Consider the following 23484-nt stretch of genomic DNA (forward strand, 5'->3'; position numbering starts at 1 on the left):
AAAAGACTCCAAACATGTAAGAACAAAACTGCAACAGTGGCCACAGACGCAGTGAAAGCAGTTTGCTGGAAGCAGCTGCCAACAGGGTGTGGCCAGACCTGGGACTGCCCCCATCAGGCTACTCAGCCATGCTGCTGGTCTGACTGTGCGGTGGAGACCACAGGGACCTGTGGCCCAAGCCTGAGTCTCCTGGTGACAGCCGGTCCGGGGCAGCCTCTTGTTCTCCCCTGCTGGTGGGAGTGTCAGCCGGCCCTGTAACACTGAGCACCAGGACTCTGTTTCTAGGTCTACAACACCCACAGAGAGGAAACCCCTAGCAGGAAGTTACTGCCCACACACAAGTGAGAAAATACGGTTACATGGTTAATGCCTGCCCACCCGACCAGCCTGGACAGGGCACTTTAAGGAAGAAGCAGAGAGTGCCCTCGATCTGCTATAGGACTGGCATGCTTTTAGCCACCTTGGGACTGAGGCAACCTGACAACTCCCATTCTGGAAGGCACACATATTACTTTCGTAAACATAAAAAGCAATAAAGATGCTTTCCAACTTAATTTTTATTTGGGAAACGAAACTCCCCAAATAGAAAATTTCAACTATCTCCAAAATTGATTCGTTTTAATTAATGTACTTGGTTTCTTCATTGTACCTCAAATTGAAAACTTCCCTTCTAACTACAAGCCAAACCCAAAACCAAATGGAAAATCTCCAACAAAAATACCTACAGTTCCATCATCATTCATCTTCAAACATGATCCAAAGTCAGCCAGGCGGATATGACCATTCACGTCCAAAAGGACATTGTCAGGTTTAATGTCTCTGTTAGTAAAATAAATACACAAATTAACCATCTCCATGCAACACATTAGGTAGGTCAAAGCCCTTAACTCGTGGTGATCACATGAAGAAATGCTAATATCCTCTTGTGAAGAGTTGTCACCATCCAGTACAAATGCCTCTGTGTGACATTCATCTGGCACAATGGCAGCCGAAGTCATATCACTGCCCCTCGTTTAGTCCCCAGTTACCTAGGCGAGGCCCTGTGACGATTCCTACTCGTCTGCCCACCCAGCTAATGAACCCCTCCTGAGCATCTCCTTGGTGCCAGGCACTGTTCTCCAGCCCACCCACCTATGCACATGACAACGCTGCCCCTGCCTTCATGAAGCCTGCATACGAACTGAGGTGTTGCAAACACAAATAGGCACTGCTGTCTCAGGCAGGCTCACACGGTGCAAGCTCTGTGCTGAGTACCATGGAAAACAGGAATGGGACAAGGGGACGGAGGGACACACACGTGGAGGGAGCTGGCTGGGGGCTGCCACACAGAGAGACGGCAGTGGCCAGACGAGGTCCAGGAGGCAGGTGGTGATCTGGTGGAAGACTGCTGCAAACCGCCCCATAACCCCAAAACTGCACTTTATAGATGAAGACATGGAAGCTGAGCCAACTGTCCACAGTTACAGAGCAGCACATGCTGGAGCAGGAACACAAAACACAGGTCTGTCCCACCAACGCCTGTTTCTGAACTACTTTCTGTGTGCTCCCAAACACACGTGCGGGTGCGGGGCACCTCAGAGCACGAACGCTTTTTTCTGGCAGAATAAGCTTACGTGACTGAACAGTATGAATGCTAACAAACTCTAAAAACAAAGAAAGACGTTCAGCAAAAGACAAGTCCAAGCATGTTCCCAGCGGCACCACCTGTAGCAGCCAAAAGGCAGAAACAATCTAAATCTCCGCCTCCAAGAGAATGGGTAAATAAGCTAGGCTATACTCGCATCATGGACACTACACCCCAATGAGAACAGATGGGTACCAACTACCCCAGCCACACAAATCAATCTCATACAAACAAGGGCAGATGACAATTCTTACCTCAAAACCAGAAACAAAAACACAAAGCAAAAGAAACCCTAGCATATAACACTCCAAACTGAAATAAAATACCCTCAAATAAACATTCAGGAATCCGAAAAAGAAAACAAAACAAAATCCCACAATCACACACACACACACACACACACATACACACGGCTAGGTGCAGTAGCTCACAAACTATAATCCTAGCACTTTGGGAGGCTGAGGCAAAAGAATTGCTTGAACCTCGGGAGGTGGAGGCTGTAGTGAGCTGTGATTGCACCACTGCACTCTAGCCTGCGCGACAGAGCAAGACCCTGTCTCAAAACACAAAAACAAACACACACACATACACACGCACAAACGCACACGCACTCACTAGATAAAAGCGTGCAGAAAAGAAGAGCTGATTTAACTCAGGGAAGAAATAGAAGCAGCATAAAATCTTATCAGAAATGAAGATCAAATTATAAGAGGTCTAAACAAGAATAAATTGAAACAAAAATCTAATGAAAAATTGAAGAAAGAGAAGAAAAGATCTAGAAGAATAAAATGCGGTAAAGAAAGAAGGAAAAGCAGTCAGATAGGAAGCAGCCAGAGGCTGAAGTGGGAGACAGGCAAAGAAGGCCCAACAGGTGCATAAATGGAGTCCCTGAAAGAAATCAAAGCAAAACATGACTAACATCTAACTACAATCCAAGAGAATTTTCTAAAAATTAAAAAAAAAACACCAAAAACCTGAATCTAGAATGAGAGGGCCCATTAAAGATTAAAAAAAAAAAAAGAAAACATCAACGTCCTCTTTTTTGAAGCCAGCCAGGTTGATATTGATGTTCATATGATAAGAAAAGCTAGAAAAACCCTGAAGACTGAGCTGTGATGGGGGGATCAGGCCCAGATGATTTCAAAACACTACACAGCCTCCCTAGTTAAAGCAGTGTGGTGCTAGTATGTGCAGAGGCAGAGAGAAAATGGAATAGAGTAGAATGTCTAGAAACAAACCAACTACATAAAGAAACCAAGTACAGGACAAAGATAATACAAATCACTGGAGCAAAGATAGACTTAAACAAATAAGTTGGTGGTGTGACAACTGGAGAGCCATTTAAAGGTAAAATCAGGGCCGGGCACAGTGGCTCCTGTCATCCCATCACTTTGCAAGGCCGAGGCAGATGGATCACAAGGTCAGGAGATCGAGACCCTCCTGGCTAACACAGTGAAACCCCGTCTCTACTAAAAATACAAAAAACTAGCCGGGCGCGGTGGCGGGCGCCTATAGTCCCAGCTACTCGGGAGGCTGAGGCAGGAGAATGGCGGGAACCTGGGAGGCGGAGCTTGCAGTGAGCTGAGATCCGGCCACTGCACTCCAGCCTGGGCAACAGAGCGAGACTCCGTCTCAAAACAAAACAAAAAAAAAAACAAAAAAACCCCGTAAGATTAGAACGCTTCCTTGTGCCATATATAAGAACAAACCTGAAACAGACCCAAGATCTACATGGAACAGATTAAACTATATGAGTGAAAAACTAAAAATACTGGAAAACAAAACAAAACAACCCCTCCCCACCCAAAAAAACCAACACATGGGTTTTCTTTTTCTGGGGGTAAGAAAAGGATTTCTCATTCAATTACGTATAAAAATTTTAAAAAATCTGTGTGGCAAAAAACCACAATGAACCACATCAAAAAACAAATGGCAAACTGGGGGAAAATATTTGTAATATATATCACAGAAAAAAGGCAAATACTTCTTTAAGAATTGGGGGAAAAAAGCCCAGAAATCCATAAGAAAAGGGTAAAACCCATGAAACAACTCACATAAGCATGCACACAAAAATACAACATGAGGGTCAACATCACAAGAAAGGTGAAAAAGAAAACTACAATTGTATACCACCTCTCAGCCATCAGAGGGCAAAAATACAGAAGTCTGAAAATACACGGTTGGCAAAGCTGCAAGGAAAGTGCATCCACTGCTGGTGGGAATACAAATCGGTGATCTTTATGGAGGGAAACTTAAAACATCAAATAAACCTACATATGTATTTCATTTCTCTCTTGATTCAGTAACCCCACTTCCAGAGATTCACCCTAAAGGCCCACCACCAAAACAAAAACACCTTGCACAAGGATATTTATTTCTACATTTATAATTGCAAAATATTGGAAACTATCTAAATGTCCATTCTTAGGAGACTAGTTGAATAAACTATGGTAGTTACCTATAACGCAGTATTACGAAAACATAAAAAAGAATGAAGAGCAGGCCGGGTGTAGTAGCTCACGCCTGTAATCCCAGCACTTTGGAAGGCCAAGGCAGGCAGATCGCCTGAGGTCGGGAATTCGAGACCAGCCTGACCAACATGGAGAAACCCCGTCTCTACTAAAAATACAAAATTAGCCGGGCGTGGGGGCGGGCGCCTGTAATCCCAGTTACTCAGGAGGCTGAGGCAGGAGAATCACTTGAACCCAGGAGGCAGAGGTTGTGGTGAGCCGAGATCGCACCACTACACTCCAGCCTGGGCAACAAGAGCGAAACTCCGTTTCAAAAAAAAAAAAAAGAATGAAGAGCTCCATGAATTGATATAGAATGATTTATAGGATACATCACTGAAGTTTTTAAAGATGCAAAGCACACATTTAGCATACCATCTTTTGCTTAACAAAGGAGAAACAAGAAACGTCTGCATGGATGACAGCAGAAGACAGCAGACTGGCTACCGATTCTGGGTTGCCAGTGGAGGTGGGCAGGATAAGGAAGGGGCGACCGCTTCTGTGAGTACAACTTCATGCAGTTTTGGTGTTTTGGAAGCATGCTAACGTCCTACACAGTCAAAGAATAAAACTGAATCAACAAAGGCGGAAGGGAAGTCTAAAATGGAAAACTGATTCAAACCAATGAATCCAACTGTATTTCAAAAACAACAGTGAAGGGGCAGGTGGGGTTAAAACAAAACAAAACAAATCTAAGTGACTTATGAACACAGAATTACTGCAGGTGAGAGGGTATGTTATGAACACAGAATTCTGTTATGAACACAGAATTACTGCGGTTCTCCCCCATCCAATGAGATGGGGGAGAACCGCAAACAGACCCAGAACTCTTTTCGGCAGGTTTGTTTCTGTGACGGCATGGGCAGAGCAATTCTAAAGCTATTTTAGACACATCGCAGGACTGAGCAAGTGAGTCCCTGTACCAACATTGCTGGGAGTCACAGTTTCAGTAGAAGGAAGACAAAAATCTGGAAAGGGAGGAAGCCAAGAAGTTAACTCGTGATTCCCGAGTATGCACAGGTAGACGCATGTGTCTATGAACGTGCATATACCTCTGTTACTACCTCTGTGCACTGAGGGGCCTAGAAGCAGACAACCCCATAGTAATGCGCATGCCCAGCACCCAGAACTTGGTCTTCAAAGCCGCTCCCCACTCAAAGGCCTTGAGCTCTTCTGAGAAACAATGGAGTGGGGATAGAAGGTATAGGATGACAGAAACTAAAGACATCCTCAAAAAGTGACGAGGCACAGCGCAAACACAGGAGTCAGCTAGAATGCCAAATATGGGCCAATTTCAGCACAAAAATAACTAAGATAGTGAATTATAAACCACTGCGAGAATAAAGGATCCATTTATCCATACTGATCATAAATAGACCAACAAGCAGGGAGAAGGGAGGTGCTTCCTTAGAGCAGAAAGCCGGATGATGACTGGCCAGCGTGCTGGGTCTGGAGTTTGTAAGTCAATTTGCAACCACGCAAAGACTGGTCCAGGCAAAAATCATTAGCAGATACTACATCTTGGGAGGAAATTTTAAAGAGGAAGAGGATATTTGCATGGTCTTAAAAGTATCTCCCCACAGGGAAAAAACTATATAGCAGAAAAATCTAACAAAATCTTAACTGGGTGATGTATTTGATCACCACTGAGGGGCTGATGGATATTGTACACCTCTGGATAGGACACCCTGAGAAGGACACAATATATTTACACACACACATTCCAAGAGGAAGGAACACATCATCTCAATCTATCAGGAGAAAACATCAGACCAAGCGAAACTGAGAAGTCTTCTATTGAAAAGGCAAGGGACACTGTATTCTCCAAACACATCAATGTTCTTCCAACGTGCCAATGTCATAACAAAGAAAGGATGAGGAACTATTCTAGATTAAAAGAGATTAAAGAAGACATGACAATGAAATGTCACATGTGATCCTGGACTGGATTCTGTCCTGGGGGAAGGAAATACTCCAAGAGATGCCCCTGGGTCAACTGATAAAATCTGAGCAAAGAGGATGAGATTAGGCATGAGTAGCATAAGTAAGAATTTAGGGGTAAATGCTCTTGGTACATGCAGCTTATTCTTAGACGGGTCAGGAAAAATCTGTGTGTGTGTACACATGTGGCGGGGGGAAATCTATAACAGGAGCCGAAATATTAACAATAAGTGAATCTGATTAAAGGTATATGGGTGCTTTTTGTGCCATTCTTGCAACCCTTGTATAAGACTGAAACTTTTTAGCTTTGAAACTATTTGAAACATTATTTAAAAAGAAAACTTTTAAAAGAATACACATGTAATATGATTCCATATATACAGTATTTTAAAACAGGCAAAGCTGATTCACGCTTTCAGAGCCTCACTGTCTAACACGGTAGCCCCTAGCCACACAGGATTATTCAAACTCAAATTAATGTAAATTACATAAAATACAGAATTCAGTTCTTCTGTTGCACCAGCCATGTTTCGAGTGCTCATGAGCCACATGTGTTGAACAATGCAGATCTAGAACATTCTGTCACAGTGGAAAGTTCTGCATAGCACTGTGGGGGATGAGTGGTGGTGACCTCTGGGGAGCGAGTACATTAGAATTCAAAAACAATTTTTGTCTCACATTACTTTAGCAGCTTTGACTGACACAAAATCTTTAAGTCTGAAAGAAAAAAATCAAAATGAAAACATCTGCTGGATATATATACACAAATATATATATACACACACACACACATATATATATATATATACATTTTTTTGAGACAGAGCCTCACTCTGTCACCCAGGCTGGAGTACAGTGACACAATCTCAGCTCACTGTAACCTCTGACTCCCTGAGTTTTCAGGCGATTCTCATACCTCAGCCTCCCTTGTAGCTGGGATTACAGGCGTGCGCTACCATGCCCAGCTAGTTTTTTGTATTTTTAGTAGAGAAGGGGTTTTGCCATGTTGGCAAGGCTGGTCTTGAACTTGTGAGCTGAAGCAATCCACTCACCTCAGCCTCCCAAAGTGCTGGGATTACGGGCGTGAGCCACCGCGCCTGGCCCATCTGCTGAACATATTATTTTCATTAATAAAAATCCTCTTTCCTTGGAAGTGTCTACTATACTTATTTAAATACATCTAAATTAAATTTGCTTCAGAGGAACAAATTCCTCTTCATATGTTATATATACTACGTTCATTTCCCAACAGACTCCACCAGTGCTGGGAAGAAAGGCAGGTATCTGCCTCCTTCCAGGTATGGCAGCTCTGAAGACTACGTGCAGAGGGCGTGCTGACGCTGCACCTGATGCTGCAGGTGGATTCTCAACCAGCTGCTCCACATGGGATGCGAGGCTTCTGGCCAAGAGCATGTCCATTAACAGCACTTTTGGGGACATCTAATAGACTCTCCCACGTCCACGAGTTTTTCTGCAATCCTTTCCCATGAAAAAAGAGGGCGAGGCAGAAAGAGAGAGGGAGAGTTGGAAAGATGAGAGGATGGAAGGATGGAGGAAAGGAGGGAGGAAGGGAGTGGAAATAAAGACCAACACTCCTGGAAGCAGAAGCAGACCCAACCCCTCCTCCTGCCCTCCCCATGACCAGGGCGCTCGGAGGTGCTCACTCGAACTCACAAACCTTTCACCATGGCCTCCGGCCTCCACTCCCTTCTGTGAGCCGCCCATGTAAATAAAAGAGGACCAGTTTTATGACAAGGAAGACTTGAAGCAACACATACGGGACCAAGTATGAAGAGAAGCTCAAGAAGGTTCTGCAACAAGCGCTATAACTGGCTGCCAGGAAGAAACGGATTAAAGACAAGGACAATGAGACTACTTTATTTAGATTGGAACAAACTGGTTCTTCTCTCCAAAAATCTCATCATCTGGGCTTCACTTTTGTGGTTTGGGAATGGAAGGCAGGACAATTCACAGAGAAATAGAGAAATGATTACACAGGAAAATGTTTAAGGCAAATAACCATAATTTCACATACACACAAATGTCCCAAGTGGCCTGAGACAGGCTAGGAAGACACAGAAGAGAGTAAGGAGGCCCCAAGACACGCCACAACAGGTGTTCTATGGACCGAGTTAGCAGAAATACAACAACCAGAGTCCAGGCTAAACACGACGTGGCTGCCAGGAATTCCCTAAAAAATAGTGATGTTTTTCCAGGGGCCACCCCAGGACCACCACCACCAGTACACTCTGAGAAGACAGGCCGAGGAGGGGTCTCAGGAAGGCCATATTCCTTGTGTACCTTCCAGGGGCCTTCAACTGCTGGCCATTTGCACGCTCTGGGGGTCATCTGTGCAGTGTAATTCTGTATTTAAAACGTGGTGGTGGTCGATTTTATTTTTTTTAAGTGAACTTGCTGTTTGTGTGAGGAAAGCTCTCCTGGCAGAAGAGCACTGGAGGTTCAAGGCAAGGGCTGGCCTATGGCTCCCAACCGCCGAGGCCTTTAGATGGGCAGGTGGTCCCCAGGCCAACTGAGAGAGCTGATGGTCCCCACGGACCACTGTGCTGGGACTGCCTGTGTCGATTCTCTGCTAAAACCAGGGAGCAGTGGCATCTTCAGGGGAGACTCAGGCACAGGGCTGAGCAGCAGCTCTAGGCTTCCCCAAGTGCCTTTTTTCCCAGCTGCTGAGATTCCGGCTAACACCAGTGGCATCCAGCAGGTGGGGGTGAAAGAGCCATGGTGAACCGCAGGCTTTATTTCTCCCTTCCAGCTCTTCCTCTGACACACTGAAAAGGGAGGCTGCTTCTGTCCCTCACCGTCCCATTTTTGAGTGATGTCAACTCCTGCTTCCAACCATTCCCCTTGTGGAGCTTCCAGCTGCAAAACCAACAGAAGTCTGATTCCCACAGCAGGTGCGCCTCAGCCTCCAGAGCACACAGCCCACCACCTGGGGAGTGGCCCCAGAGCCACTCTGACCACCAGATCTTCTCTCCGAGGTTTTTTTTTTTTTTTTTTTTGCCAGATTTCCTCTACTTCATCTTCTGCCTCTTCCACTGAACTTTTACTTTAGCTTTTATTTTCCAAGACTTTTGTTTTCTACATACTCTTTTTCTTAAAATTTGTACTCTCTTCTTATTTTGTTCACACACTACACTCTCTGCTCTCTCTTTGGGGATGTGATGTTCTCTCTTTTTTTTTTTTGAGACAGAGTTTCGCTCTTGCTGCCCAGGCTGAAGTGCAATGGCACGATCTCGGCTCACTGCAAACTCCACTTCGTGGGTTCAAGTGATTTTCCCGCCCCAGCCTCCTGAGTAGCTGAGAGTACGGGTGCTCATCACTAAGCCTGGCTAATTTTTTGTATTTTTAGTAGAGACAGGGTTTTACCATGTTGGCCAGGCACGTCTTGAACTCCTGACCTCAGGTGATCCACCTGCCTTGGCCTCCCAAAGTCCTGGGATTACAGGCGTGAGCCAGTGTGTCTGGCCAATGTTCTCTCTCTTTGAAGCCCTTTGTGTCATTCGTGATCTCTGCCTTTCCTGATATCACCAGGGCTGACTTCTCAGGAAGGAGCTGTACACACCTGTGAGGCGCACACGCTGGGTCCTGGTCTCCCACTGATTCCCTCACCCAGAAAGCTTTTGGGGTCCAGCTGCAGAAGCCAGGCAGCAGCTGTGAAAGCTGCAGACCCCCGCCTGGTGGGATGGAATCCCCGCAGCACCTAACCAACCACAGGAAGGGGCCCAAGCGGCAGCACAGTGGCACAGGCTCCAAACCACAGTTACATCGGCCAGCGGCACCACTCTGGCGCCAATGACATTTCTTTCTGACCCTACCAAATGCTCACAATGTCCCCACCTGAGACTGGGGTAAGACAGGCCTCCTAGAAACATCTCCATTTTTAGATTGCATCTGGGCACTCAGTCTGAATAATGAGTTAATTTGAGGGAAAAAATAAAGTTTTTAAAATTACATATTTTGATGTCTACTATGCCTGGAGGTCAAATGACTGAGCAAAGCTTCTACACAGCCAATTAAGAGAATGAGGAGGCTCCCACCTGTAATCCCAGAACTTTGGGAGGCTGAGGCAGGCGGATCACGAGGTCAGGAGATCGAGACCATCCTGGCTAACAGTGAAACCCCGTCTCTACTAAAAATACAAAAAAGTAGCTGGGCATGGTGGCGGGCACCTGTAGTCCCAATTACTCGGGAGGCTGAGGTAGGAGAATGGCGTGAACCCGGGAGGCGGAGCTTGCAGTGAGCCGAGATCATGCCACTGCACTCCAGCCTGGGCGACAGAGCGAGACTCAGTCTCAAAAAAAAAAAAAGGAATGAGGAGAACGCTTTCTATTTAGGGGGAGAAAACAATTAAAAAGGTGGTAAAACTAATTTCCCTGGAGATCTGTGATAAATACAAAGACACTTATTTCTCTATTGTGAATTAAGTTCTACCAAGAAGAGAGTATAAATCTAACTGTTAAAAACTATATTAACTTATAGGCCAGGCACAGTGGCTCATGCCTGTAATCCCAGCACCTTGGGAGGCCGAGGTAGGTGGATCACCTGAGGTCGGGAGTCCTAGACCAGCTTGACCAACATGGAGAAACCCCATCTCTACTAAAAATACAAAATTAGCCGGGCATGGTGGTGCATGCCTGTAATCCCAGCTACTCGGGAGGCTGAGGCAGGAGAGTTGCTTGAACCTGGGAGGTGGAGATTGCGGTGAGCCGAGATCGCGCCATTGCACTCCAGCCTGGTTAACAAGAGTGAGACTCCATCTCAATCAATCAATCAATAAAACCTTATACTAACTTATAAAAGCAGGCATAACTATGTTAAGAAATACAGTTTTTAAAAAGAAAGAAAGAGAAGCAACGTCCACAATCTCATCGCACTAAACGAGTGTCTGTTCTTTCAGGACACCTCCCTGTGCGCTGGGAGGTGTGTGCCATCAGCAGTGTGGCTGAGGCAAGGCACCCACCTCTCTAGCCTCAATTTCCTCCTCTAGCAACGAGGCAGCACTCCAGCAAGATGGAAGAGCTATAACTCAGCAGCGCCCTCGCTCCCCACACAGGAGGGGCTGTGTCTGCTTGGGAAAACCTCCTGATCACCACGGAGGGGGCCCGAGCACAGGCCTACAGCTCAGAACACAAAGAGCCATGGAGACCACAATGGCCTCCCACCTCTCGAGAGCAGCCCCAAGGTGGAAGGCACAGGCACACGTGATGCCTGCAAAGTTCCAAAGGGAAAGTGGTTTACAACCAAAAACTCCACACTGGATAAAGCACCAGTCACAGACACACATGGAATAAAGACACTGATCTCAAAAAATGATCTCATATACCCTTGTTCCAGATACCACTGAAGGACATGCGCTACCAAGCCAAACTAAAAGCCAAGAAAAAGAAAAACGAATGACTTGTAAAACCAGGGAGCCAATCCCAGAAAGGGAGAGGGAATCTCTGCACTTGAAAAGCCATCTCAGAACGAGTGTAGCACAGAACAAACGAGGAGCCAACGCGGAATAGAGGAGGGGAATGATGGAAGGGACAGCGCCAAAGAAAACCAGACCGAGACTACCCGATGCGTGTCCAGGTACGGAGCTTCGCAACGTGGCCATAATATCTGGGGACAAATTAGTGACAGCTACAAAGAAAAACTAACAAAAAGCAAGGCAATTATCAACTCCAGAGAAAGCAAAAGTTTATGTAAGTGTAGCTCTCAACTACAATCCTGCTGTCATAGTTACACAGTCATAGTATTATCAACACCAAACGCTGACTGAACCATAGCTAAAAGCATGGTTTTTAACCATACTAATCAGGATGATCTGCGGCCGGGCGTGGTGGCTCACGCCTGTAATCCCAGCACATTGGGAGGCTGAGGCGGGTGGATCACTTGAGGTCAGGAATTCAAGACCAGCCTGGCCAAAGTGGCAAAATCTCATCTCTACTAAAAAGGCAAAAAAATTAGGCTGGGCGCAGTGGCTCACGCCTGTAATCCCAGCACTTTGGGAGGCTGAGGTGGGTGGATCACGAGGTCAGGGGATCAAGACCAGCCTGGCTAACATGGTGAAACACCATCTCTACTAAAAGATACAAAAAATTAGCTGGGCGTGGTGGTGGGCCCCTGTAGTACCAGTGACTCAGGAGGCTGAGGCAGGAGAATGGCGTGAACCTGGGAGGCAGAGCTTGCAGTGAGCCGAGATGGCGCCCCTGTACTCCAGCCTGGGCAACAGAGCGAGACACCGTCTCAAAAAAAAAAAAAAAAAAAATTAGCCAGGCATGGTGTTGGGCACCTGTAGTCCCAGCTACTCAGGAGCCTGAGGCAGGAGAATCTCTTGAACCCAGGAGGCAGAGGCTACAGTGAGTGAAATCACGCCACTACACTGCAGCCTGGGTGGCAGAGCAAGTCTCCATCCTAAAAAATATATCAAAATCAAAATCAAAAGGACGATGTGGGAGAAGGGAAGAGAGTTTGGAAGTATATGTGGGAGAGATGGGTGACAGAGAGAAAGAGGTAATTATGTAAAAGAGTTACAATTTCAATTTAATAGAGGTGATCTAAAGCCAAAAAAGAAAAGAAAGAAATTAGCAATATAAACCTGTGACTTAAGACACATGAAGGTAGACGCTGGAAAAATAATTTTACAAGTTTACAATAGTTATCTGACCAACTATAATCAGTGGGGCCAGGGCTGGGCTTGGTTTTGGTTGGAGGCTCTATAGAACTGTTTGACTTTTTAAACCTATTACCACAAAATTATCTTGTAAAAAACACACAAGTAAAACTAGTTTTTAAAAACAAAACCAAAACAAACCACAGGACTGAATCTTTTGAGTCTCACAACAAGAGGGAGGCGAAGACGTGGACTCAGTGGCTGAGTCACTGGGGAGCTGCCCTCCCAGCCGAGAAGGGAGAGGGCCCCGGAGAGCAGGAGAGGGAGCTGCCTCAGGCTTCTGCCCCACATGCTCTCTCAGCTCAAGTCCTGCATGTCGTAGTGACGGGAGCCTCTTCCTCAAGCCCATCTTTCCTTTGTGTATCCTGGGGCCCTTCAGGGGTCAGCACGGCACAGAGAAGAGCAGAGTTGAGAAAGACGTGGAGACAGAGGGCCCAGGCCCCACATGAGGCATTTCAGGGTGGTAGGGACAGAGGACCCCGAGCCCCACGAGTCCCAGGGAGCACAGGCATTTCAGGGAAGGGGGGTCTCAGGCAGGGAGAGGTTGAGTCAACGTCAAATAAATGTCAAAAGACACAGTGGCTTCAGCTGACAGGAGTTAGACCATCACAACTGCAACAATGAGAGCTGGGATCCACTGGGTGCTGGGGCTGGAAGATGGTGATGTGGGCAAATCAGTCTGTGCTGCGGCAGCTCAATGTGGGGACTCGCGACCTACATGGCTTCCTGGGGTGGCCTGGACTTGGGAGCTCTGAAAGGATTATTTTAACAATTAAACGTGGTTTCCATAAAATATATCAGAAGCTGGTTACCTGTGGACGTAATGAAGCTGATGGATGGAGTCAATGGCCAGCACCATTTCACCAATGTAGAACCTCGCCATATCTTCTGGAAGCTTGTCTTCAAATTTGCTGAGCAGGGTCAGTAAATCACCACCCACATAGTAATCCATGACTAAGTACTACAAATTGCAAAGAGAAGGGGAGAGAATACCACATTTAGTCACCACCAAACCTGACAATTAAAGGCCAGCCTTTCATGGCGAGGTTCTCAGGCTCCAGGTCTGGCTCGTGGCATCTCAGCTGCTCTTCTGTCACCCAAGACCCTCCTTTTGGAAGGCATGCCCCGACGCGTCCACGATGCCGCCATCTTCAGGTGTGCATATGGCAGAGAGCGGACGTCAGTGAGTGATGTATTTAATCAATGGGAGGAATGATGAAAGGGTTTGATGTTGGAGAGGGCACTCTAAAAGCTAGTGACCCAAAGCAGAAGCACAGTTAACAGCCCGTCAATCCTATGGGTTTAAAAATAATTCTCCAGGCCCTCATGTTACGGACCAAACCACAGAAGGGAGGTGAAGTATCTAACATCTCACATGCTATCAGCAGTTCTTATTGGAAAGATTATATCATAAAAGAGCCGAAAAATAATTACTTATAGGTTCACTCCAACAGAAACCTCAGAAAAGCTCCTGCTTAAGTAGAAATTGGAGTAATGGAAGAAAAAACATCTGCTAACAGAGCTGAACCCGTCACTTCCCTGCTAGTTCCCTCCCCACCAGGCCAGCCGTGTGCTCGGAGTGGGCGACCCCGAGGTGAGCCTGTGTGGAGCTCTGCCTGAGGACAGCCTGTCTCTTGCAGCACTTAGAAAGTTCAGACCACAAAGCCCACAGTCTGTGGAGGCCCCAGTGGGGAGATCTCACAGGTCAGAGAGGACCAGGACAGGCAAGACCATCACAGCCAGAGTCAGGGTGGCAGCTAACACCTCCATCTCTGGGGCCACTGTGCCTCAGGGACTGCTGGGGAAGCACGTGGCCTGCACCTCACAGGAGCTGCCTTCCTTGGTGCAAATTTCCTGTGATGAGATGGATGCTCTGGTCTGGACAGCTAGCTTTTAACCAACCCACACAGGGAGGAAACGCCCTGTTATCAGTTGGGGCAGTGACCCTGTAGTATTTATTGAGAACCCAATCATATCAGCTTCTGTCACCATGAAGGCCTACGCCCAGGCTGTGAGACGCAGGCCAGTGCTGTCCTGTTCACGCTCCCACCTACCCTAGCCTCCGGCACCAAGACCCCATCAACACGGGAGGCTTGGGGATGGGCCCAGGGTCGCCCAGCAGGCAAGGACAGAACAAAGACCTGGGCACAACAGTCAGACTCCACGCCCATCACACCCAACCAGACTGCGTGTCTCCAAAGGAAGGGAAGCGCCCCACCGGTGGGCTTGTCTGAGAAAGGGAGGGGCCCAGCTAGATCAGAGGAAATGATAGAAGCCTTCACTTTAGGTCCTTGCTCTCAAAAGAATCTTTACCAGCAAACTCTCATCCCTTCCAAGCCTCTCCACAGCTGTCCCGCCCTGTGGAGCCTTCCTCAAGTCACCGAGGGCAGCCTCAGCCTCCCTGCCCTGGCTCAGGCACTGCCTGTCCTTCCCCGCTGAGTTTTTCAGTTTGTTCATTTGCTTGTGCACCCTCACCGTGGCTCTGTTGGCCCCTCTGGCAACGGGGGCACTGGCATGCACGAGACAGCAAGGTCCCTGGCTCAGCAGAGCTCACACTGGGGGCAGGAGAGACCGTGGTCAGCACGGAGAGCAGGCAGGGGTGAGTGCCAGCCAACCGCAGGTCCCCTGGTGAGGTGGCCCGGCCAGAGGCTGCCAAGCAAAGGCCTGAGGAGAGCCGGGGTTGTGCTCCAGATGAAGGGGTGCATGCAAAGGGGCTAGGAGGAAAGTGGCAGTGGCACGCTGGAGCCTGCCAAATGGGGAGGGCCGGCCACAGTGGTGGCTGCAGCCCCGCTCTCAGAACAGTGAGTGGGTGATGTTCCCCAACTACGTTCAGAAGCCCAGGCATGGAGGTGCCGCTGTGTGCGGAGGGCAATGGAGAGAGGGGTGGTGGATGCACACTGCAGGCATTCCAGAGGGAGACGCCCCGGCGTTGACAGACACACACGGGGCCAGGGAGATGCAGTGAACGAAGGGCGAAGGGCCAGGCCCTCAGGCCCCTGAAGAAAGCATGGAGTTGAGTCAAGCCCTTACTAGCTGAGCCCCGGCCGTGTCCACGTCTGCCTAGAACTCTAAGATGAGCAGGGGCATCCTACAGCAGCACTGGGTCTGATCAACGGTCTCCTGGAACATGGTCTGTGAGGAAAGCTAATGCGGGAGCTCGTGAGGTAGACGGCAGAGACCCACTCCGGAAAGAGAACCAGACCTAGCCTGTCCTGTCACAGAACGCGGGGTGCTGAGTTAAGCCAGTAAGTTTCAGTTAGCAGTCAAACAGGTCTAATTTTGATAAAACTCCGCGAGATAGCTCCAATACAAACTGTAGCAGAACCCACGCAGAACCGGTGGGTGGCCAGAGGAACCCATGTTTCCCTATCACTATGAGAGGCACCTGACACCAGCCTGCACTCCGGCCAGCCTCACAACCATAGGAAGGGGAACTGGCCTAACCCTCAACACCCCCGCTCAAGGTGGCAGGTGTGCACTGCAGAAGCTGGCCCCGCAGACACGTGCCAGAAAGCTCGCCTTTGTTCTGTCATCCTTAATTTTCATGGTACTTCTACCTGGGCAACTCCAAAACCTCGAGAACATGGAATCTTCACAGGGGCTCCTAACTGATGTGTCTTAACTTAGAATACACCCGGCAACACCTAACATTTTAGATGTCAGCATGCTAATTTCAGAAAAATATTAGAAACAAAACAAGAAGCATTATCTTCCTTCGTACAGATCCCAGTTGCCTGTACTCCTTAGCAACTTCACTCAGTTCTTATCAAAAGTGGAAATGAACTGGAGACAGTCCACCAGGGTCCCAGGAAAAGGGACACTGAGCAGGAAGCGGGGGGCGGGGGTTTATGTGGAGATGGCCCCAGAGCAGAGGACCCGGAACCTGCTTGCCAGGTTAGAGCTGGGACTGGGACACAGGGGCTGTCATCCATGTGGTCACTTTGGGCAAGTGACTTTGCCTCTCTCTGCCCCAGACACCCCCTTATGAAACGGTGGAATCACTGGGTCGTTGGGAAGCCTGACGGGGACCCTTGTGGGCCTGAAATGTCCTAAGTGCTCAACAAACACCAGCTGCCCCCTCTGCTGAGCAAACACATATATGTAAAGTCTAAATAATCAGCACACCCTTTTCTCTAATCCTGGGTGTTCAAATCTCAGGGCTTTCTCTGATGCTTCAAGGATTACTCAGGGTGAATGGAAGGATCCGACACTACTCCATCTGCTGTGAACCAGCGGAGCACACAACCCAGGAGCTTCGGGTGGACACACGCGTTGGCTGTCGTGGAAAAGGAAGCCTCGGGTCCCTGCCCTGAGGTTCGGTGACCACAGCGACTACGCCCCTCTTGCCACCGCTGCAGAAACGGTGCCACTGGGAATGAGTCGGGCTCAGACCTGCTTCTCTGAAGTCTGCACGTGTCCCGTCCACCCAGAGCTCCAGTAGTGGCCACTTTTAGGTTCAGGCAAACCTGGAGAGTCATTCTAGGAATGAAAAGTCCTGAACAATGCGGTCTGCGGGCCACTCAGCGGCCGAGACCAAGGGCTGGTTTCCCCTTCACCGCTAAGTCAGCTGCCTTAGAGTGCAGTAGAGGTGAACGCACTTGACGATGCGCACACATGTGCGCCACGAGGCTGCTCCGTCCGTCCTGAGAGCAAGCCCTGTTTAAGTCAGAAAAATACACAGGCAGCGTGGAGACCAAGAGTCACCTAAAACCTGTCAGAAGGGCCTGGGGCAGCGACAGGAGGACTGCAGGCACACGAGAGGCACTCCCTGACTCAGCCCGAGATGAGATGGAGGCAAAAACGTCCACACGGCTGAATCCCCATTGCAGTTCCTTATTCCCAATAATCCAAGATTCAAAGTATTTCAAACTCCCAGCTAATTCAAATGTGACAAACCCAGCAAACGAACTAATCAGCTGCTCTAGTGATGAGCAAAAAACGAAGTCCTTACTTTCACAGGTTTATTTTTAAAAAGTTCTACCTGACAATTACTGTATGAAAACAAGCCCCTCCGTTTTATCCAGTCCAATACACATTTTTAAAATGTCAGTTGCATGTTGTCTTACTGAATTTTTAGTGACAGCATAAAGGAATAAAGCCAGAGCGAATGCCCTGACCAAGTCTCTGGCCGTGCAACCTACCAGGTGGTTCTCGTCCTGAAAGGCATAGTGCAGCGCGGTGATCCACTGGCAGTCGCCGTTCACCAGCACATCGCGCTCCTCTCGGAAGCACGCGGTCTGCAAAGCAATGAGGGGCGTCAGTCTGTGTTTACTGGGAAGTAGGTCAGAGAGCGTACTGCCAGTCTCGGGGTCCCTGCTGGGACAGTGGCTCCAGCCATGGTGTCCCTGCCTTCTGGGCTCCTCCTTGTGCACCACCCCGAGGCTGCAGAGGCAGAGTCATCCCTCATCCCTTCCTCTCCCAACCCCTGTGAACTTCCAAGGGCTGCTGAGGACGCCCTTGCACCCTGCTGTCCCACAGGCACCATTTCTGTGGCCGACACTTAAGATTCACCCCACCCTCATGTGGATTCCTGACTGGACTCCTCCCACCCAGCACCACCTGACTTCTCTACCAGATCAACCGCCGCCAAGTATCGATGGCATGGGTGGCCCCACGTGTCTGCCCTCTCCGTCCTATACCCACTGTTGAGCTGCCATGCAGCTGGCAGGAGAGGGCACACACGTTTGCTGAAATCACAGTATAGGGATGACACGATTGTGACAGACTCCACGAGGAAGGCCTACGGCCAGCAGCACAGGGCAAGAGGCTGCCCTCTATCCTGCTATGGCTTCCAGAAGAGTTTTAATGCCCAGGTGGCATCTCTGTTTAAAAGTCACCAGGCCTGGCTGAGTGCAGTGGCTCACACCTGTAAGCCTAGCACTTTGGGAGGCCAAGGTGGGTGGATCACCTGAAGTCAGGAATTCAAGACCAGCCTGGCCAACATGATGAAACCCCACTTATACTAAAAACTAGCCAGGCGTGGTGGCAGGTGCCTGTAATCCCAGCTACGCAGGAGGCTGAAGCAGGAAAACTGCCTGAACCCAGCAGGTAGAGGTTGTGGTGAGCGGAAATCGCACCACTGTACTCCAGCCCGGACCACAGAGCGAAACTGTCTCAAAAAAAGAAAAAAAAAAAGTCACCACGCCTTTGGCGAAATTTTAACATGATTTCTTCTTTATTGAGCATAGAACAAGATTTAAACTGTCTTACATTTGAAACTTGTCAAGCTTAACAAAACTATAAGTACATTATGGAGAGCTTGCTATGTGAGGCACGAGGGCACGGTTCTGGCTCTCAGCTGAGTCTCACAGCGACCTCTGAAACTTGTTTCTTCTACAAGGTTTTCTTTTACTAAACTTTAAAAAGTTTTCCTTTCAGGCTGGCCATGGTGGCTCACGCTATAATCCTAGCACTTTGGGAGGCCAAGGCGGGAGGATCACTTGAGCCCAGGAGTTTGAGACCAGCCTAGGCAACATAGTGAGACCCTGTCTCTACAAAGAATCTTAAAAATTAGCTGGGTGTGGTGGCACCCATCTGCAGTCCCAGCTACTCAAGAGGCTGAGGTGGGAGGATGGATGAACCCAGCCGAGATCACACCACTGTACTCCAGCCCATACAACAGAGTAACAGAGTGAGACCCTGTCTCTAAAACAAGAAAAAAAAGGGTTTTCTTTTCAAATGAAATGGTTGGCTGCGCACAGTGACTCACGCTTGTAATCCCACCACTTTGGGAGGCCGAGGCAGATGGATCACAAGGTCAGGAGTTCGAGACTAGCTTGGCCAACATGGTGAAACCCTGTTTCTACTAAAAATACAAAAATGAGCTGGGCGTGGTGGCGGGTGCCTGTAATCCCAGCTACTCGGGAGGCTGAGGCAGGAGAATCGTTTGAACCCCGGAGGCGGACGTTGGAGTGAGCCGAGATTGCACCACTGCACTCCAGCCTGGCCGACAGGGAGAGACTCTGTCTCAAAAAAAGAAAAAAAAAAAGAAAAAAGAAATGAAATGGTTGTTGCAGCTGTGTCCCAGTTCTACTAATGACAACATGACGGGGGTCAGCATTCAGCTTGCTAATGTCCAGACATGCAGAGACCAGCAGTTCTGGAATCACCATGACCCCTCTGCCAACGGCCACGAGGGCCTGGTGAAGGGACAACTACAAGGAAACCTGCGCCCGGTGTGCCCGTCCACCTGTCCTCCAGAACACCCAGAAAGAAATGGGGATGGACCTGCGGCCGGTGTGCCCGTCCACCTGTCCTCCAGAACACCCAGAAAGAAATGGGGATGGACCTGCGGCCGGTGTGCCCGTCCACCTGTCCTCCAGAACACCCCAGAAAGAAATGGGGATGGACCTGCGGCCGGTGTGCCCGTCCACCTGTCCTCCAGAACACCCCAGAAAGAAATGGGGATGGACCTGCGCCCGGTGTGCCCGTCCACCTGTCCTCCAGAACACCCCAGAAAGAAATGGGGATGGACCTGCGCCCGGTGTGCCCGTCCACCTGTCCTCCAGAACACCCCAGAAAGAAATGGGGATGGACCTGCGCCCGGTGTGCCCGTCCACCTGTCCTCCAGAACACCCCAGAAAGAAATGGGGATGGACCTGCGCCCGGTGTGCCCGTCCACCTGTCCTCCAGAACACCCCAGAAAGAAATGGGGATGGACCTGCGCCCGGTGTGCCCGTCCACCTGTCCTCCAGAACACCCCAGAAAGAAATGGGGATGGACCTGCGCCCGGTGTGCCCGTCCACCTGTCCTCCAGAACACCCCAGAAAGAAATGGGGATGGACCTGCGCCCGGTGTGCCCGTCCACCTGTCCTCCAGAACACCCCAGAAAGAAATGGGGATGGACCTGCGCCCGGTGTGCCCGTCCACCTGTCCTCCAGAACACCCCAGAAAGAAATGGGGATGGACCTGCGCCCGGTGTGCCCGTCCACCTGTCCTCCAGAACACCCCAGAAAGAAATGGGGATGGACCTGCGCCCGGTGTGCCCGTCCACCTGTCCTCCAGAACACCCCAGAAAGAAATGGGGATGGACCTGCGCCCGGTGTGCCCGTCCACCTGTCCTCCAGAACACCCCAGAAAGAAATGGGGATGGACCTGCGCCCGGTGTGCCCGTCCACCTGTCCTCCAGAACACCCCAGAAAGAAATGGGGATGGACCTGCGCCCGGTGTGCCCGTCCACCTGTCCTCCAGAACACCCCAGAAAGAAATGGGGATGGACCTGCGCCCGGTGTGCCCGTCCACCTGTCCTCCAGAACACCCCAGAAAGAAATGGGGATGGACCTGCGCCCGGTGTGCCCGTCCACCTGTCCTCCAGAACACCCCAGAAAGAAATGGGGATGGACCTGCGCCCGGTGTGCCCGTCCACCTGTCCTCCAGAACACCCCAGAAAGAAATGGGGATGGACCTGCGCCCGGTGTGCCCGTCCACCTGTCCTCCAGAACACCCCAGAAAGAAATGGGGATGGACCTGCGCCCGGTGTGCCCGTCCACCTGTCCTCCAGAACACCCCAGAAAGAAATGGGGATGGACCTGCGCCCGGTGTGCCCGTCCACCTGTCCTCCAGAACACCCCAGAAAGAAATGGGGATGGACCTGCGCCCGGTGTGCCCGTCCACCTGTCCTCCAGAACACCCCAGAAAGAAATGGGGATGGACCTGCGCCCGGTGTGCCCGTCCACCTGTCCTCCAGAACACCCCAGAAAGAAATGGGGATGGACCTGCGCCCGGTGTGCCCGTCCACCTGTCCTCCAGAACACCCCAGAAAGAAATGGGGATGGACCTGCGCCCGGTGTGCCCGTCCACCTGTCCTCCAGAACACCCCAGAAAGAAATGGGGATGGACCTGCGCCCGGTGTGCCCGTCCACCTGTCCTCCAGAACACCCCAGAAAGAAATGGGGATGGACCTGCGCCCGGTGTGCCCGTCCACCTGTCCTCCAGAACACCCCAGAAAGAAATGGGGATGGACCTGCGCCCGGTGTGCCCGTCCACCTGTCCTCCAGAACACCCCAGAAAGAAATGGGGATGGACCTGCGCCCGGTGTGCCCGTCCACCTGTCCTCCAGAACACCCCAGAAAGAAATGGGGATGGACCTGCGCCCGGTGTGCCCGTCCACCTGTCCTCCAGAACACCCCAGAAAGAAATGGGGATGGACCTGCGCCCGGTGTGCCCGTCCACCTGTCCTCCAGAACACCCCAGAAAGAAATGGGGATGGACCTGCGCCCGGTGTGCCCGTCCACCTGTCCTCCAGAACACCCCAGAAAGAAATGGGGATGGACCTGCGCCCGGTGTGCCCGTCCACCTGTCCTCCAGAACACCCCAGAAAGAAATGGGGATGGACCTGCGCCCGGTGTGCCCGTCCACCTGTCCTCCAGAACACCCAGAAAGAAATGGGGATGGACCTGCGGCCCGGTGTGCCCGTCCACCTGTCCTCCAGAACACCCCAGAAAGAAATGGGGATGGACCTGCGCCCGGTGTGCCCGTCCACCTGTCCTCCAGAACACCCCAGAAAGAAATGGGGATGGACCTGCGCCCGGTGTGCCCGTCCACCTGTCCTCCAGAACACCCAGAAAGAAATGGGGATGGACCTGCGCCCGGTGTGCCCGTCCACCTGTCCTCCAGAACACCCCAGAAAGAAATGGGGATGGACCTGCGGCCCGGTGTGCCCGTCCACCTGTCCTCCAGAACACCCCAGAAAGAAATGGGGATGGACCTGCGCCCGGTGTGCCCGTCCACCTGTCCTCCAGAACACCCCAGAAAGAAATGGGGATGGACCTGCGGCCGGTGTGCCCGTCCACCTGTCCTCCAGAACACACCCCAGAAAGAAATGGGGATGGAGTGCTGAGTCCCAGGTGAGCTGAGGCCGTGGGCTCAGGAGGCCGAGGCTGCCCCGGGGATCTGCGGCATCTGCGCCAACGCCTCTAGGAGACACTCCCTGAAGCTCTGCCTGGCGGCTGCCCAGAGCATTTAGGAAAAACCCATTCTTAAAACTAGGGACTGCCCGCAGGGTGACCTGCTGACAGGAAACTGACGTATTATCCAGCAGCTTTGTCTAAGGAGCAGAGAGAGAAACTTTTAATATTTTTTAAACAAGTGAGATGAAATAAAGACCTAGCCTGGTGGAAAAATTATAAACTTACACTGCTTAGCAACTCTTCTACCTACCAACCTCTTGTTTAATTCATGCTTTTAATCATTTGTAAATCAGTATTATAAAATCTAATGTTTAAAGTAAGTCTATGAAATAAAAAGATAAATTATTTGCAACTAGCACCATATTTATATCTCTTACACACACATAGAGCCCATTATACATACTCCAGGATAATCATCACGACTAGCAAACATTCTTGGGCTTTTCTGAGCATGCCAGTTAAACTGGATCTGTGTAACCAGATTCAAATTAAATCAGCAATATTTACTCTTTTAAAATGTACTCATCTAACATGACATTTGTGCAAATACCAAACACCTTATACTTCTCCACACTTTCATGTAACAGTAGCTACTTTTTCCCCCTAAAAGTCTGCTCCAACAGCATTCCCGTGTTTGCCACTGTTTGGGGTGGGGAGAGGGCTGCTGGGGCTGAAGGCAGGCCCAGCGGAAGCACACGGTGAGATGACTGAGTGAGGATGGAGGCAAAGAGAGCAAAGGCTTCACCCAAAGAAGGAAGGGAGACCATGTGCATCCCAGAAGCTGAGAGATGCAGGGAGCCGAAGCAATCACAGGCCACTGATATT

The 23484-nt window shown here is 49.9% G+C and overlaps 1 protein-coding gene across 1 annotated transcript in view; it reads right to left on the reverse strand.

Annotated features, from left to right (window-relative positions):
- Positions 1-23484, reverse strand: part of CDC42BPB (CDC42 binding protein kinase beta) — a 135758-nt gene that overhangs the window by 59970 nt on the left and 52304 nt on the right. Inside the window, 3 exon segments of the mRNA XM_017851514.1 lie at positions 726-819; positions 13564-13712; positions 17893-17988. Coding sequence (XP_017707003.1) covers positions 726-819; positions 13564-13712; positions 17893-17988 — 339 coding nt within the window.

Source organism: Rhinopithecus bieti, unplaced genomic scaffold (genome assembly GCF_001698545.2).
Source record: "Rhinopithecus bieti isolate Rb0 unplaced genomic scaffold, ASM169854v2 scaffold_34310, whole genome shotgun sequence".
Taxonomy (NCBI): domain Eukaryota; kingdom Metazoa; phylum Chordata; class Mammalia; order Primates; family Cercopithecidae; genus Rhinopithecus; species Rhinopithecus bieti.